General features: G+C 35.5%; 1 protein-coding gene across 1 annotated transcript in view; it reads right to left on the bottom strand.

The window, feature by feature from the left end:
• The window catches only part of THSD7B (thrombospondin type 1 domain containing 7B), an 852,814-nt gene that overhangs the window by 99,863 nt on the left and 734,442 nt on the right, over positions 1 to 18,509 (bottom strand). The window contains exon 16 of the mRNA XM_076005495.1: positions 14,248 to 14,253. Within this exon, the coding sequence (XP_075861610.1) occupies positions 14,248 to 14,253 (6 nt within the window). The remainder of the gene's footprint in view (positions 1 to 14,247; positions 14,254 to 18,509) is intronic.

The raw sequence follows: 18,509 nt of genomic DNA, 5'->3' as shown, positions 1-18,509 counted from the left end.
AAATTTGAAGAAACTAATTACTGAGCTGGTGCTCACACTGAGATTACTTGAGAATCCTACTCTGGACATGCCAGGGGTACACGGGCTCTGCCTGTTTGGTTTGTTTAGCCACATCACCATGCTCTGAGAGGTGTATTATATCTTTTTAATGATAAAGCTAAAGCTAGTAGTTCTAAATTCCTGAAAAAGGAAAACCAGGAAGAGAATTTTCAAAATTATATATAAAAATTAGAGTATGCCTATTACTTTGTATAGAAAAATGTACAAGCAATTTATTCTTAGTCTTTAGATCCGGGGACACCTTTGACAATTCCAAAAAGTCAAAATGTCTCTCAGAAAACTAACTTCCATATTTAAAGCAGTGGCAGGCCTCGTGGATGTTGCAATTGTTTGTGTGATGACAACGGGTTTTAAAAAAATATCCACACACTTTTTAAAATTGGTGCCTGCAGAAAAACAATTATGCCTGTCATTTGCGCTGTGGGTACCCCAAAGAGGGCAGCATCTGGAGTTGGGTATTTCTGAAGATTCTGGGTCCAGTGATCGATCCCCAGGGGTGCTGGTAACTGCAAGTTTTAACCCAGGTTCTCAAGCCTGCAACTGAAAAGGGGTCTTCAGAATGTCCTCAGCTTCATTCACATCATGCCTGGAATAACCACTGGTTTTAAATATGCATTATATGTTTTCAATTTTGATGTTAAAAGCCTAAAAGGGAACCTAATAATGCTGAATGAGGTTTATTTACAGAATTTATTGACAAGTAAATTGTAGGACTGTAAAGTCAATGGTAAGGTCATTATATTAATAATAACAACGGTGGTAGCTGCATTCCCCATCTCCCAAGAACAGTACTTTCCAGCAAACAGTAGTGCAGACCCTGAGGACTGCAGCACTATTGCAAGGACCCTCCCCCCAATGCATTCACATACAAAACCTTGCCTGTAGTTTCAATGAATAACATGATCTGAAACATGTTGGTATCATCTCTTGTCAAGTAGGCATTGCTGTGATTAATGAAACTTTAATTTCATTTGAAAGCACTGCTGACTTTGAATTAGCTTTTATCTTGCTAGGCATTTTCCCAATCCAGGATGACAAAGAGCACAAGGTCCTCATATCGAAAATTCAGGGAACTGCTGCCTTTGCATATGAAGAATAGAAGAAATTGGCTAATATGAAGGCAGTGTACTAAATATCACATTGCTGTTTATGTTTAGGTCAAAGACATGTATAGAATATAGCACTTCTGAAAGTGAATATTGAAGAATATTTTTTTACTGAGAAGTTCTGAACTCTGGATTATTTACCTTTCATTTTCTAATGGTCTATAGCTGTAGTCCTCAACCCCAGGTACCAGTCTTTGGTCTGCTAGGAACTGGGCCTCACAGCAGGAGGTGAGCAGCAGGGAGCAGGAAAGCTTCATCTGTATTTATAGCCTTTCCCCATCATTCACATCACCACATAATCTCCGCCTCCTGTCAGATCAGTGGCAGCATTACATTCTCATAGGAGCACAAACCCTACTGTAAACTGTGCATGTGAGGGGTCTAGGTTGCATAATCCTTGGGAGACTCTAATGTCTGATGATCTGAGGTGGAGCTGAAGTGGTGACGCTAGCACTGGGGAGTGGGTGCAAATACGGATTATCATTAGCAGAGAGGTTTGACTGCACAGTAAATGTAATGCACTTGAATCATCCCAAAACCATCACCTCCACTCCCAACTCCCACCCCACCCCCGGTCCATGGAAAAATTGTCTTCCATGAAACTGGTTCCTGGCGCTAAAAAGGTTGGGGACTGCTGGTCTATAGCACTTAACTCCTTCGCTATGGTTTGAATATCACTGACGATCTTTTAGGCATGGAGTCCTCCAAATCAAGGCCAGCACCTACTCACAGCTAAACCATCTGTGTTATCCACAGTCTTATTTTCCTCCTTATAGGAGAAGTACTGCAACTGAATAAATACATCTGTATGCCATGCATGTACTTCAGCCCCTCTGCCATGCTTCCTGCCTCCTTTGAGGATGCCACACATAGAACACCCTCCCCTTACACAGGGTGTTTAGAAGAGGGTGCAAAGCCCTCATCTCAAAGACCATGGTCAAAGCTCAGATATCTGTGTTAATGTATTTAGATTGTTTGTAATGGCAAATAAGTAGAAATTTCTTAGTTTTTCAATGCATAATATTATATTTATATTTCTCCATAACAGATTTATATAAATATTTCCTATGGTGTGCTATTTAAGTGACTATGAAAATCAACCATATTCTTAAAGTGAACTGCATGGTAAGGGGCAGTTAGCAATATAAATTATTATTGTGCAGATCCTATAAAGTACATGATATTCTATAAGGAAAGGAGTAATACACACATGCACACACACACACATTCTGAGCACTGATCACAATCTGTGTGTGTGTGTGTGTGTGTGTGTGTGTATCTTAATAGAACTAAGAGACCATATTGACATAGGCAACTTGGAGCAAGTTGAACTGTGAAGCCCACATTATGTACCACAGCATTATGAAAACAATCATGACAAATAGAATGACAGAGGGACACTCACTCCAGTGTCTAAATTGCCTTCTCTAACACCCTGGGAGGTGCCTGCCACTGCCATGCTGTGTTGTGGCAAGAAATCACAGAGGGTTTTACAGATTGTTCACAGCATGCGAGGGACTCTAGCCATGGTGGCCCTTCAGATTTTCATAGAACACATCCTAGTTATCAGTAAAGTTCAACTGAAAAAAAAAAACAAACAAACAAACAAAAAAATCATGCCAACTATGATTAATACTTTCAGAAAATTCCAGAAGAGCTGAATTCATGGATCTTCACAAAAGAGGTTGTGGATGAAACTTGAGGACATAATTATGCTAAGCAAAATAAGGCAACCATAGAAGGACAAATACTACATGATTCCACTTATATAAAGTATCTAAAATAGCCAAACTCATAGACACAAAGAATAGAATGGTGGTTTCCAGGGACTGTTGGGTCAGGGAAATGGATAGTTGCTAATCAATGGGTATAAAATTTCATTCATGCAAAATGAATAAGTTCTAAAATTCTGCTGTATGACATTGTGCCTACAGATAGCAACACTGCACTGTAGCCCCGAAAATCTGTTAAGAGGGTCTCACGCTAAGTGTTCTCACCATAATTAAATTAAAAAAAAACCGTTAAAATGAGTTTATGTTTTTCAGAGGGAGTTGGATTGCACCATGAAAACCTGATCAGAGAAATATCACTGCCTTACCATCTAGGAGATACTGTCTAGAGTATAGTGCAAGGATGGATGGATGAATTGGTGATAGATAGATAGATAGATAGATAGATAGATAGATAGATAGATAGATAGATAGACAACAGATAAATAAGATCAGTCTGGGTCCCAGAATATGACCATCAAAAATCAGGTGAAAGAGGAAAGATTTCTTTCTCTGTTACAAAAAGAGAGTCTGAAAGGGAGGTGGCTCTACCTTGTGCCAGGCAGCCAGGGTTTTATATGTTATTGCATAAGGTGGGGCTAAAGCAGAAATTGGTTAACGGATCTCAGTTCTCAGAAATAAATGTCCTAAGGGTAAGTCAGAAAGGTGTTTGATGCTGTTTGGGATTTATCAAAATCAGGAGAATGAGTTTAAGCCCTAATCTTGCAACCCTTTGTTAAGTAAGAAATAAAGGCTTGGGGGGAAACCTTTACTTATCTTATGAGCTTTTGCTGAGAGAAGGGACTGTACAACTCGCTCTTATTCTCAGTGGTTAAGAGCTTCCTGCTATGCCTGTTCTCCAGGATGCCTGCAACTGTCTCTTTAATATATTCGAGAAGGCATGTAGAAGCCTATGGGGCATACCCAGGAAGTCCATATAATTTGGATTATAAAAAATGTATTTGTATAAAGAAACAATATAATCTAAGGCACACAATCTTTAGGCAGAGAAATCCTATATTTGTGTGCCTGGATTATTAAATACACATGGACAAGGATGAGTAGCCCTAGTTAGGATTAATCTAATATGAACTACTATACTTTGGGAGATCTGTCAATCAAGCAAGCAAACAACCCAAAATCTAAATGTAATTCTCATGAACTGCACACAAGGGCTATTATGTGCACGGAACGAAGTCCTGAGCGTGCAGCCGGCTGGGGAAACAAATGGTAAAATGTAACGACATAGAATTGTATCTGTAGATGAAAGTGGCCACTAAGACTTCTGAGCTTTACATTCTGAGATATTCCATAAAAAGTGTGAGGAAAAATAAGTCATCTTGAATGTGATCGAGCTGGGAGTGTGTGAGAGAGAGAGCTGAGAAAGGAGGACTTTTCTGTGGTCTCAGTGTGAGGTTATGGCTATGGAATAATGATCATCCTAACTACTATTTTCACAAAGCTCCAATTCATAGCAAGGAAGAAGAGACGCCAAGGTTCAGTAGTGAGAACGAGACAATTGAAACACCCGCGCTACATTTTGGAATCATTTAACATTAATATATGCTAGAACCTAGGGACACACTCAAGTTTCCTGTTTTTCACCAACAGCGTTGTGAGGAAAAAGACGAGGCATCTGCTTCCCAAGTGCCCTGCGTTCCAGGAAGTATTGCTAATGAGAAGAGCAGCAGAAACTCTTGGGTAGTTGCCAAGAAAACTTCTTCATAACACATTTGCCATTTTATCTCATCTTGCATTGGCTTACTCAGGATAAATCTGATGCCATGTATGACTTTAAAAGCAATTTAGTCTGTGCAAGGTTTGCTCAAAACTTACCAATATTCACAATAGACAAGGCCCCAGACTGTGCCAAGCTTAAAGTCCAGGATCACATCCAAAAGGAAAGCCCATAATTGGTAAGAAATGCTTTTTCACAGTTTTCTTATTACACAGTAAGAGCTCTGGGCCCACCACGCTACAGTCTCTTAATCATTACCACACACAGAACTTGCCTACTCTGAAACACATCAGAGTTCTCACAGATCACTTATTCCAAAGTCTATCAGCAAGTGAAAGAGAATATAATAAAAGAAGGAACCATCAAAAATGGCCTTCATTCTGTCTAGAAAGACTAATTTAAAAAGAAATAAAATCATAAGAACTACAGTCTGCAGACTCCAGACCTAATTTGGCTAATTTCTAAATGATCCTGCTATCACTTAAGTCAGAGAAAGAGGAGGAAAACACTGTGTCATTTTATCCAAAAGAAAATGGACAAATTATTACTTATTTGTAGTTTGGGAGAAAGAGAAAAATGAAAATAATTATTATAAAATAGCCCTAAACAGACTTTTTGCACAGATATTATGTGTTACAAGCACACGCATACATACATACACTCACACAGAGAGTGAACTGTTCTTCTTCTGTAGAAAAGTTAAATGTATGAGAAAGCAGGTCTCGGGCTGCACTGAACTCTAACATGTTAAAATACAACACCAGGCACAGCACAAAATAGCTTTTGACAATAAGAGTTCCCAGTGTATGTCCCACCATAGCAAAGCTAATGTGTCTGGGATAAAGTTAAAGTAGAACATAGAGCCAGAAGTGGTATTTTATAACCAAGGATGGCACAGCCTGACCTTTGCAGAAACGAGAGGCAAAATTGATTGGATAATGGAACCCCTGCCATTCACTTACATGGTGATAAATTGGAATCTTGGCTCCGATTTCCACACTAATTTTATCAACTGGAAACTCTTATTACGGACTAATTGAAGGCTATTGCTTTATGGCACAAAGAATATTTTGTTGCAAACATTTTTTTTCTCTGAGGCAGACAGTAAGGAAGAGACAAAGACTGATATAAACCTTTTTTGGCTTTTCACAAAATGAAAAGAGAATACAATTGTTGCCAAAAAGTGACAGTTTAGGGCCAACCTATATTTGGCCTCCATTTTAGTAAACTTTATTTTGTTGGCCAAAGGAAAGAATTTGATGATAAGGTAGACGCCACTTATAACATGAGCTGATATTACTACATGTAACATAAATAAAGAAGATCATAAAATGTGTTACAGAATGGTCAATTAACCTATTTATATAAAGTGGACAAGTTTATACACACTTAGCTTTGGTAATAAATTGAAACATAAATATACATGTGTGTGCAACCAATAATAGCTTTTATGGATATTTACTGAGAACAAAGCATGCCAGGAAAGCCAGGTTTTTTGCCAACAAACAAACAAACCCAACTCCATCAAGAAAAAAGGAAGGAAGGAAGGAAGGAAGGAAGGAAGGAAGGAAGGAAGGAAGGAAGGAAGGAAGGAAGGAAGGAAGGAAGACTTTGTATACCATTGTTCCTAGTTTATGCTCTGTGATCAATAGTGACATAAATACTGATTAAATGAATGCAAAAATATTATCTCAATATGCTTTTGAAAAACATATCTAGATCCAACCATGATGCTAAAACTTTGCCCACTTTATTATTAATTTTATAAGAATTTTAGCATATGCATCAATAATTCAAATCTAATTGCTTATGAATTAAATCTAGTCCCTGATTTAAATGGTTCTAGAAAGCAGAAGTCCAAATGAATTCAGTCTTTCTTATATTTCTTAGATTTATATGGATTCAAAATTCTGTCATTTCTGAAATCATTTCTGATTTCTCTGAACACAGATAATAGTTATCAGACAATATTATCTCACTTTCCTATCTCAATTAAAGATGCCATAAATTATTTGAGAAACATACACATTTCTAAAAGGATTGACTTTTTTCCCCCCCGTAGAGGCAGATAATAATCAAGGTGGTCAGCACTCACCATGCATAGCTGCAGGCAGTGCCTGCTGGCATGAGAAGTCACACTCACAGTGACACCTTGATTTTTAGAAGATAGAAACCATGTCTTACACATCTCATGTTGCACATAGCATTTGGCATGTGCCTAACTTGTGCTAGGCTCATAATAAATGCATGTAGACTGAACTCTACGAAGTACAGAGCTTGTGGTTCTAGAGCTGAGCTGGCTTGTCACTTGGGGGTGTGTCTGTTAAAATATTCCTCCTTAGCAGGAAGCACACTTCTTTGGATTGATGAAATGGCATCTGCAGAGCAATTTAGGAGATGGGCAGCATCAAGTACTTTACTTGTATTGGATTCCTGTCCTTCATTATTGGATTTCTGGGTTGGGTTCTATTAAATTGATGATATGGTCCTTTTGGGGGGATGTCTTCATTCCAGTGATGGGTGAAGTGATCCTTTGTACTATGCGAGAGATTATCTGTGGTCTGGTGAACAGGGCAGTATGAAGGAAGCTGTGAGAAAAAGGTTTTGATTCGGGTTCCGCCATTGATTTTCTGGCATCTCACTTACGGGACTCTTGGGGTCTAGTTTTACTCTTCATAACCTGACATTAATACTTATCATTTTCAAGAAAATGACAGCAATGGTAGATGAGCTTTAGAAACTTTGAGAGCGTTCACTGTAACAAGTAACACTTGTTTTGAGTAAGATTAGCCCTGAGGCATGGAGTGATAACATTTTGGAGCTGGGAGTAAACTGTGTCATCATGGATTCCAGCTGCCTCACTTTCTTCATCAAAAATACACCTGCACTCCCATGTAGATTACTCTTTCTATGCATTAATGTATGAACACTAGCTAACATTGCACTCTCAAAACCTAGGAGAGGTGATTGAAAGAGAAAGACATATGTCTTGAACTTTTATGCTTTCTCGTTCTCCATAGCCCCTGATACATTGCTCTGGAAAACAGATGCCCAGTCAGTAACAGCTAAGCCTGCAAAAAAAACCTCAGTCCTTCCAAAAATATCACTTCTATTTCTCATAAAGATACAAGGAAGTATTTGCAATTCCACAGTCATGTCATTTTTTTACATGTCTCTTGAGTATGAAATGATTCCTCCTAAAAAGGAAATGTCTTTCATTTTATAGCTGATTATAATTTTATAATTTATATTATAATTTTATGAAATTAAATGCCTTTAATTTTATAATTTTATATAAAGTGGCCTATGCTGACAGACCCTAATTAAGATCAAACCATTATCTATTTAAGAATCACTTACTGTATACAAGGTAGAGTATAAGGTGTTGATGAGGAATAGAAAGAAGAGTATGGATATCATGAAAATTACTCTTCATTAAAGATAAATCTCATCTGATAAGAACAATTGTAGATTATACAAACCTTCAACAGTTTGGAGTCAGATCTCTTATACTTACTCCTTTGCTCATGTGTTAATTCAGCAGACATTTACTGATGTTCTACTCCTTAGGCAGTATATAAATAAAAATGGCATGCATCTTTTTCTCTTGTGTAGGGGTTGGAAAATGGTGTTCCATGAGCCAAATTTGGACAGCTCCCGATTTCATTTTTTTAAAATGAGGTATAATTTAGGTATCATAAACTTCACTCTTTTGAGTGTAAAATTCAGTGTCCTAAAAATATAGTCACAAAGTTGTATAACCATAACCATCATCTGTAATTCCAGAATATTTCCTCATCTTAAAAAGAAAAATCATTCCCATTAGCAGTCACTGTCCATTTTTTCTTCCCCCTGGCCTGTCAATAAGCCACTAATCTAATTTCTTCCTCTATGAATTTGCCCATTCTGAACATTATATATAAATAGAATCATATAATGTGTGGCCTTTGGTATCTGGCTACTTTCATCTAGCATAATAGTTTCAAGGTTCATCCATGTTATAGCATGAAAAAATATTTCGTTATTTTTTATGGCTGAATAGTACTCAATTATATGGATGTACTACATTTTGTTAACCCCTTCTTCACTTGATGGAACATTTGAGTTGTTTTCACATTTTGGTTTTTCACCTATTAATAATGTTATGAACATTTATATTCAAGTTTTTACATGAATATATGCTATTAATTGTCTTGGTTATATACCTAGGAGTGAAATTGCTGGATCATGTGGAAACTCTATGCTTACTTTTTGAGGAACTTCCAAATAGTTTTCCAAAATTACTGCAATATTTCACATTCCCAGCTACAATGCATGAGAATTACAATTCCCCTACATCTTTCACAACACTTATTGCCTTTTTTAATATAAACATATTTGTGCATGCGGTTTGAACACCTCATCTTGGTTTTCATTTATACTTCCTTCATGACTAATCTTTAGCATCTGAGCATTTTTTTCAAGTGCTTATTGGCAATTTGTTTATCTCCTCCAAGTCCTATCTTTGAGTATTGTCTATTTTGATACTGTGCCCTTTATTAACTAGGTTATTTGTCTCCTATTATTAAGTTGTAAGAGTTCTTTATATATTCTCAATAGTAAACCTCTATCACATATATGATTGGCAAATATTTTCTCCCATCTTTTGGGTTGCCTTCATACTTTCTTGATGGTGTCCTTTGAATTGCAAAGTTTTTAATTTTGATAAAGTCCTATTGATCTCTTTTATTTTTGGTTACTTGAGCTTTAGGGGTCCATTGACTAATGCAAGATCATAAAGACTCATACCAAAGTTTTCTTCCATGACTTTTATAGTTTTAGCCCTTACATTTTGGTCTCTGATTACATTTAATTAATTTTTTATGTAATGTGAGGGAGTGGTCCAAGCCCATTCTTTGCATGTTGATATCCAGTTGTCCAAGTACCATTTGTTGAAAAGACTTAATCTTTCTTCATTGAATTTCCTTGGCATCTATGTTATGCTGAACAATGGTCCCACAAAGAGACCACATCTTCGTCCTTAGAATCTGTTAATGTTACTTTATGTACCAAAAAATACTTTGTCAATATGGTTAAGAATTTTGTGTTAGGGAGATTATTCTGGATTATTTTAGGTGAGGGAAGATCTAATTAAAAGAATCTTTATAAGAGGATCACAGAAAGGTCAGATACAGGAGAAGGTGATGCGAAAAATAAAGCTGAGATTAAAGAGATGTGGCCACAGATGGTGGCAGCTTCTAGAAGTTAGAAGAGTCAAGGAATAGATTTTTTCCCTTGAGTTGCCAGAAGGAAGTATTCCTGCTAATAGCTTGACTTTAGCACTGTGAGACATATTTGGACTTCAACACCAGGACTGTAAAATAATAAATTTGTCTTGTTGTAAGCCACTAAATTTGTGATAATTTATTATAATAGCAACAGGAAACTAATACAGCAACCTTGTCGGAACTCAGATGATCATAAATGCATGAGATTTTTCCAGGCTTTCAGTTCTATTCCATTGAGTTATAGGCCTATCCTTAAGTCAGTATAACACATTCTTGATCATTGTAGCTTTATAGTAAACTTTGAAATGGGAAAGTGTAAGTCCTACAACTTTGTTCTTCTTTTTCAAGATTGTTTTGTCTATTCTGTTTCCCTTGCATATTTTGTCTGACTTCAGTCCTTTTAACTTTAATGAGCTGTTAAATGCCCTAACTTGTGGGCGTATTCTCCAGGATAAACCACATGTGCAATTGAGAAGAATGTGTATCCTGCTGTTTTTAGGTGGAGTGTTCTGTACTTATGTAATTGTCTTTAGATTTATATTTACAGGTGCTCTTTGTTTTCTTTATGTATATTTAAATTTCTGTCTAGTATCCTTTCATTTCAGCCTAAAGGATTTTCTTTAGTATTTAGTGGAGGTCTGGCCTGCTACCAATGAATTCTCTGTTTTATTTTATTTGGGAGTTTCTTAATTTCTCCTTCATTTTTGAAGAATGTTTTTGCTGGATATATAATTCTTGGTTAACAGTCTTTTTATTCACTACTTTGAATATGTTTTTCTACTGCCTTCTAGCCTCTGTGATTTCTAATGAGAACTCCGCTGTTAATCCTGATATTGATGATTATTTGTATCTAATAAGTTATTTCTCTTTTGCTGCTTTCAATTTTCTATGTGTTTCACTTTGACTGTTTTTATTAGGATGTGTCTAGATGGAGTTGTCTCTGAATTTATCTTATATAGTTTGCTGAGATTTTTAATGTATATATAGAGTAATGCTTTTCATCAAATTTTGAAAGTTTTTTTATCCTTATTTTTCAGATATTCTTTATTGCCCCTTTCTAAACCATTTCTTTCCTCTGGTATTCACATTATATGAATGTTTATACACTTGATATATCCCTAAGATTTCTGAGGCTCTACTCACTTTTCTTGATTTTCTTTCATCTTTCTCTTCCTTAAACTAGATAATCTTAATTGACATATATTCCAGTTTACTGATTCTTTAATTCTGCCTACCCAAGTATGTTGTTCAAGCTCTCTAGTGAATTTTTCATTTCAATTTTTGTACTTTATACTTCCAAAATATCTATTATATTGGTTCTAATAATTTCTATCTGGTTATTGATGTTTTCTATTTGGTTTTACATCATTCTCATACATTAATTCTGTAGACATGGTTTCCTTTAGTTCTTTGAACATATTTAAAATAGCTGGTTCAATATCTTTGTCTAGTTAAATCTACCATCTCAGCTTCCTCAGAGACAGTTTCTACTGACTGCTTCTTATGCATGGTCCATTCCTTATGTTATTTTGCATATCTCACAGTTTTTTGTTGAAAAGGAAACATTTAAAATAATATAATATGGAAACTATGAAAACCAGATTCTCCCCTTTCCCCAGTGCTTATTGTGGTTATTTGCTATTGTTGTTTATTTAGCTTTTTTAATTATTTAATTATGTGATGTATGTATTGTTTGCCATGTCTAATGTTGTCTTTGTCTAATGATTTGACAAAGATTCCCTTTTATGCCTGGAATTAATAAGTTTACCAGTCTTTGTGGAGGGCCTGTATATATGTGTTAGAGTACACATTCAACATTTGGCTAGGAAATTTATAACTTCCGCTTTTGTCTTCATTTTTTGTTTGCAAAGAGCATCAAGGTTAGCCTGAGGTGAGAGCTTAGAGTCTCACCAGGGCTTTCCTGATTGTGTGCATAGCCCTACATGTGCGCATACTCTTCTAATTCCCAGGGATATTCGGGGTTTTTGAAAACCCCTATGGACCTCTCATTCTCTAGCTTTTCCTTTTAAGTTTTTTGTTATCCTATTGTTTACCCCAACTGTTATCTACAATATCAGGTAGCCACAAATTAAACCATTGCCTCTGACTGTTTTAGACTCATGTCCCCAGGTAAAAAGCTGTTCATACTAAGTCAGCTCTGAACACGGTAAAACAAAGACAGCCTTATGAGTGGAGTCCTTGGGAACCACCAGACAGTTGAAATAATAATTCTTCAAGGTGAGGATTTTGAGGGAGCTCCAATCCTGTTCAGCCCTTTCCACTGGCTTCCAGAATGCCATTTGTTTGTCTGACCACAATTGTGGGGTGCTTCATTCAAGTCTACACTGGTTCTAAGGTTGTGGATATGGAAACGGCAAATTAAAATTCAATAAAGCTCTGTTCTTACCAAGGCTCAACCATCTTTCCCTGAATAAATGCTCTTGAGATTGCTATGAGTCTTTGATTAATTTCCAGAGTTCTAAGAAACTTGAATTTGACAAGTTTTGCCAATATTCTTGATGCTCTTATACAAGAGAGGAGTTTAGGAAATATTTTATCTACCATTTTTGCTGACATTGCCTATTTTTTTAAAATCAAGTTTTACTGAGTCACATCCATGCTCATTGATGTATGCATTGTGTATTGCTGCTTTTGTGCTGCTATAGCAGAATTGAGCAATTGTGACAAGACCTTATTGCCTGCAAACTCATATTTGCTGACCCTGTCTCTATACCTCACAGTCCATTTTATATAAGACATTATTAACTATATAAAACTTTTAATTTTTTGGTTTTTGTGTTGTGTGTTCATGTTTTAGAGGAAAATTTCAAATGTGATATTTTTAGTATAAAGTTAAATAAAAAGAAGATACACTAATCAATAAGCAGAAAGTTTGGGTATTCAGAAGGAAATGTGTCCTGAATTAGGAGGAGAATGTCCACCATCTTCAACCTAAAAAAAAGGAATGACTTTAAGTCAACACAATGAAACATTTTGGGTCAGTAAACTAAAACAATCCACCAAGTTGCATGTGTCATGCCACATGATCTATAGCCCTCTTAGCAAAAAGTCATTATTACTACTAAGAAAAGTTTTTTTCTGTAGGACTCTAAGTATTCATCTTGATAAATCATTATAATAATCTTGGAAGTTAAATATGAAAATGTAAAATTAAGATTTAATTTTAGCCAATTCATCCTCTATATAAGCTATTTGCACATGTTCAGAGCATGAAATGGGAGCCAGTCCCAAGGATATGATATCATAATTTTATACACCAATGTGTATAAGCCACTGTGAGCATTTAAACTATAAATATAACAGAAGGTATGACATCATAAAAATCTTGTCTCTGAAAGTCTGCTATCTAGCCACCAAACAGTAGAAGGCAGAGTAGGTTTGAAATTGTACATCTTATACCCTCCCCAGTGCATGGGATTCAAACTACCCAGACATTTTATTTTCCCTTATAGTCCTTGTAAAACTCTACACATAAAAAAACACTCGGATTCTCCTGTGACTGACAAACTCACGTTAGCTGTACTTAGCACTTGGCCCCTAAGGCATAATAAACATCACTCCAGTCTACTCTATGTGTAGTCTCTGAAGACATTACTGATGTTTTTATTTATTATATGACCAACAATATTTCAAATAAGAATTGGAGTGGACAGAATAGCATGTAGATTTATTAAAACTATAAAAGTAAAGAACTTGAGATTTATATGAGATATTGATGTAATCTTAAAAGTAGATTAATGCTTTTAAAAAGCAGAGAGAGAGAGAGAGAGAGGGAGAGCAAGGAAAGAAATGTCATCAATTTTCTGAACACCATTTACTAAGAATTTGGTGATGGAAAAATCAGCATGTGGATGAGAAGCTACATATGGAATTCTCAGCACTGTTTGGAGCTGTATTGACCATGCCCACTGCCATCTAATACATTGTGAAAGCATAGAGCAGATTCAATATCAGAAATCTTTTCAGAGCCTGGTATATTACGCTGATTCTGAAATCTCAGAGCATTGTTTTCTTCCTATCATAAAATAAGCCAGGCATGGCAAATTTAAGCAGATATATTAATAAATCAATCTTCTGGATTTCTGAAATAGTCTTTTCACTGAAGTAAAGAAATTCATTCAGCAGAAACATATGAGAAACTGACTCTTCTGTGGGAGGATTTTTTTCTTCCATGTGTTTTGATCAGAATTTATGAAGAGAAAAAAAGCTGATTTGTGAAGGAAAACATCAAAGCTTCTTTTCACTAAATGATAACAGTAAAGATCAAAACAGATTGCAACACCAACCTGAGCCTTTGTAGAAGTCCATGTTAGCAGTGCATGATAAGCAAAAGGGAAAGAAAATTATATATGTATTAGTTGAACTGCTATAATAATGCAAAATTGAAAAAATAAGTAGAAATCCTTTCCCCTGGTTATTCAAAATTAATGGCTGCATTTTAGCTAGAATTTGAATGTTACCCTCCCACTTCTTAAGCAAAATACTCACTCCTAGTGGATATCAAACATACAATTGTGTGGGAAGAGAGAACATATGGATCTGAAAAAGGTATCTTTCTAACTGTCCTCTGGCTATGAAAGATGATTCCTAAGATCAAGGACTTAAGGAAATGAAATAAACCTCTGAAGCTTAACTTAAACTTCCTAAGAAGTATCATAATCACAGGTTATCAATCACAGCAACAGCCACAGAATTGCTATGTTTGAAGGATACAGCATTTATAGACCAGACTAACTCTTAGAATGTGGATTCCATGACAGTTGTTCCTACTTGTCCCCTTTCCCCCAACCATGTGTCTTTCTTTCTTCCTTAACCTTGAAACAATTTTAATTTTGAACTTACTTGAGTAATAGTTTAATTATTGCCATCTTAAAACTAGACCATATGGTCCCAAAGGGCAGGACTGGTATCATTTAAAAAAAATATTGTGTCGATACTCAACCCAGTGTCTGGTATAGAATAGATATTTCCAAAATATCTGTAGAAATATGAATGAATGAATGTAGTCTGAAGGCAATATAAATATTTAGATAAATCTGAAAAATTATAACCGAAATCCAAAATCCATTTCAATTTGAATTCAAGTTTTATTTTTTACAAAACAGATCAGAAAACTTAAATAATAGTTCCGAAGAAACTAAGTTAGGTACTAGATTAATTAAATATCCATATATATGCTGCCTTGTGAATTCTAATCATATTTAACTCATCATTATTACAATCTGCAAATGATGGTTGTTTGCAATCACAAGTCATTGAGACTACAGAGCTTCACAAACTTAGCAAGTGTCCAGACTTACTATTGCAAAAATATTATTAAAATGGATAATTTGCCAGTTATAAGCTCTATAGGCTAATCAAAGGAAGAATATCTTTGGCTTTTGATAGCAGTATAAAAACATTAAAAATGTTTAGTGATAAGAAACTCAAGAAAATTCTTCATATTAGAGAAATGTCTGCTTCATGATATCTGGTAGATATAATAAATAAATTCTGATCAATGAACTATATTCACATGATTATTTTAATAGTAGCATATCTATGGAAATGATTTATGTGCCATCTAAAGATTACTACTAAATCTTGATGATGACTGCCTCTGGATTGGAATTTAAATCAATGACCACGGAAACTTGAGTGTATCACCTCCTTCACTCCTGTTTTTGTGTAGAAAAGCCACATTTTTTGGCCTCTCCAGAACATAGGGTTCCAGGAATGCAGCTCTGTAGTTGAAGGGTGGGTAGAAATATTCAATTTTCATTCATTGTATTGGCACAGAAAATATCTGCTTGGAAAATAACAAATGTGTTATTACTATTAAAGGCCAAAACTTCTCTCACTGAATAATAATGGGTAATTTCTTGGATATGGATGGTTAAATTTCTATGGAGCAATAAATGAAAGCAATCAAAAGCATCTCTTTGAAATTCCAAAGGATACATTCTGAAGAGGTATTAATCATATTAGATATGACAATTTGAATGTGTTGTGATGAACTCAGTTGTTTTCCTGAAATTATATATATCATTCTTCCTTTTTTTAAATCTCAGTGTCAAAATTATTTAATTTCTGGTTAAATACCTATAATTTCTTCATAAGATTAGTCCTTTGTTGTTCCTTTTTGTTGTTGTTTGTTTTTGAGACAGTCTCACTCTGATGCCTGGGCTAGAGTGCCATGGCAACAGCCTAGCTCACAGCAACCTCAAACTCCTGGGCCCAAGCAAACCTCCTGCCTCAGCCTACCAAGTAGCTGAGAGTACAGGCATGCACCACCATGCCTGGCTAATTTTTTCTCTATATATTTTTAGTTGTCCAGCTCATTTCTTTCTATTTTTTTAGTAGAGATGGGGTCTTGCTTTTGCTCAGGCTGGTCTCGAACTTCTGAGCTCAAACAATCCGCCCATCTCGGCCTCCCAGAGTGCTAGGATTACAGGCGTGAGCCACCACGCCCAGCCATGTTCTTGCTCAAAATTTTTTCAACCACTTTACTTCCATAGAAAGTCTTAATCTTTCTCCTTGGCTTCAGTTAAACTGCCTTTGCTATTTCAACTTTAAAATACTGCTAGTATGTTAACTTTAATGTTGTGCCTAAACAGAAACTGCTTAATTTTCACTGGCACAACTCCATTTTCACATATCTAAATACTATTTTTTCTTCAAAGCTCAGTTTAGATCTTACTCTCTCTAACCCTAAATTTTCCCAAATCTGTGTTTCTGCAGTCCTCTGAATTTCTGAGACACAGCGTGGTTAGAATATTACCATGAAAAAACATGAGCAGGTTTGTTATCAAATTTTACACATTAAAAAAAAAAATCCATAGTATTATCTGTATTCACGGTTTTTTAAAGCACCAGATTTGGCTTTTCTACATATGTTCTATCACCCTAGATGAGTATGAGACTGTTTTGAGACTGGACTTTGTTGCACATACTTCGTCAGACAAGCTCAGGCCAACTCATGCTGCGAGTCAAAACCATGCAGGGGCTTCTATCACATTTAGAATCATACCCATGGTTTTCCTCCTCATGGCCTGCTGAGCCCTAAATAACTCAATGCTTGCCTATTTCTCTAAAATTATCTCCAGTACTTTCCCTATACCTTATCTCCTCTAGCGTACCACCTTTCTTATCATTCCTCAATCATAGCAAGCAAGTGGCCCACTCTATGTTCTATCTAGAATATTCTTTCTTCAGGCCACCACAGCTTCCCCTTAATGGCATTCTTGGGTACCCTCTGAGGTCACCATAGCAAGAAGTCCTTCCTGATCATTCTGCAACCTCCAACCCTGCTTTATGCTCTTCATATTAGCCATCATTATCTGTAACTATTTATTTAGATTTTTACTTCTTTGCAATCTATTTCCTTTGCTAGAACCTCAGCTTCATTAAATGAGAGCTTTTGACGACCTTGTTCTTAGCTGTATCCCAGTAAATAGCATCATAGGATGCACTCAACAATTGTTTGTGCCATGAATCTCTTCATATGTCAGGCTCCTTGTAGAAAGTCTTAAGCAAGGACTGTGGAGATTGCTAACTACAGAATTTAAGACAATTTAGTAAAAAGATACTTTGAAGCTATATTATGTCACATGGAGTCTATGTGTTCACTACACTAAATAAATAGGGATAGGTGTTCCACCACATAATTCAATTTATTCATTACCTGAAATTAAATATCACTGATATTTAATATAAATTGTAATTTAGGCAGCTCACCAGGAGATAGGAAAACCTTGGCTTGTTTTTCATGCGTGTTCCAGCACATACCGCCATACCTTGCACTTCTACAAATAATGAATTTCCAGCCATGTGTATTACCATGAATGGATAGAAATGGTATAGACTTACATAAATAATGAATGCTTATCTAGGGAAATGTGAATATAAAATATTAACCATGAACACCTAAACGAGGTTTGTTATCAAGTTCTACATATTTAAAAAATTTCCACAACTGTATTCACACCTTTTTATAGCATCATAAAGTTAAATAAAATGCTAAAGAATATTTGAAATATGTCTTAGAAAAAAACTAAGAAAAATAAGGAAGTTTATGATTAGGCAATTAAGAAGGATGTTAATGGACAAAAATCAGACATCAATTCCAGAAGGATGTATGGATTGAATGCCTATTTTTCTTGTGATATTTTATAATTCAACATTGGCATGCTATATGTAGTCATTCTAACTATTTTAACAGAAGATCACATGAAAGGATATGCTATTGTATGACTTTTATATGAGTTACCTGATACTATCATAAGAAAAATACTTTTCACTGACAGATGCTAATGATATGTATATTATTCATAAATCTATGCATGTATTTTGACATAATTTTTAAATTTGAAGGAAAAAGAAACCCTTATATTGATAGTATATATTTTAATATGAAGCACATAAAACTTCCCCATAAGTCAAGCACTTATGTTTTTATTTAGTTCATGGAAATAAGAATGAATTAGGTATTATATACATTTTACAATTCAAGACACATGGAAAAGGTATACAATAAAGACAGCACAGCTCAAGCACACTTCCTCTTTCC

This window comes from Microcebus murinus, chromosome 8, assembly GCF_040939455.1.
Source record: "Microcebus murinus isolate Inina chromosome 8, M.murinus_Inina_mat1.0, whole genome shotgun sequence".
Lineage (NCBI taxonomy): Eukaryota > Metazoa > Chordata > Mammalia > Primates > Cheirogaleidae > Microcebus > Microcebus murinus.
Note: the sequence above shows the minus strand (reverse complement) of the source record. Positions and strands in the feature narration are given on the sequence as shown.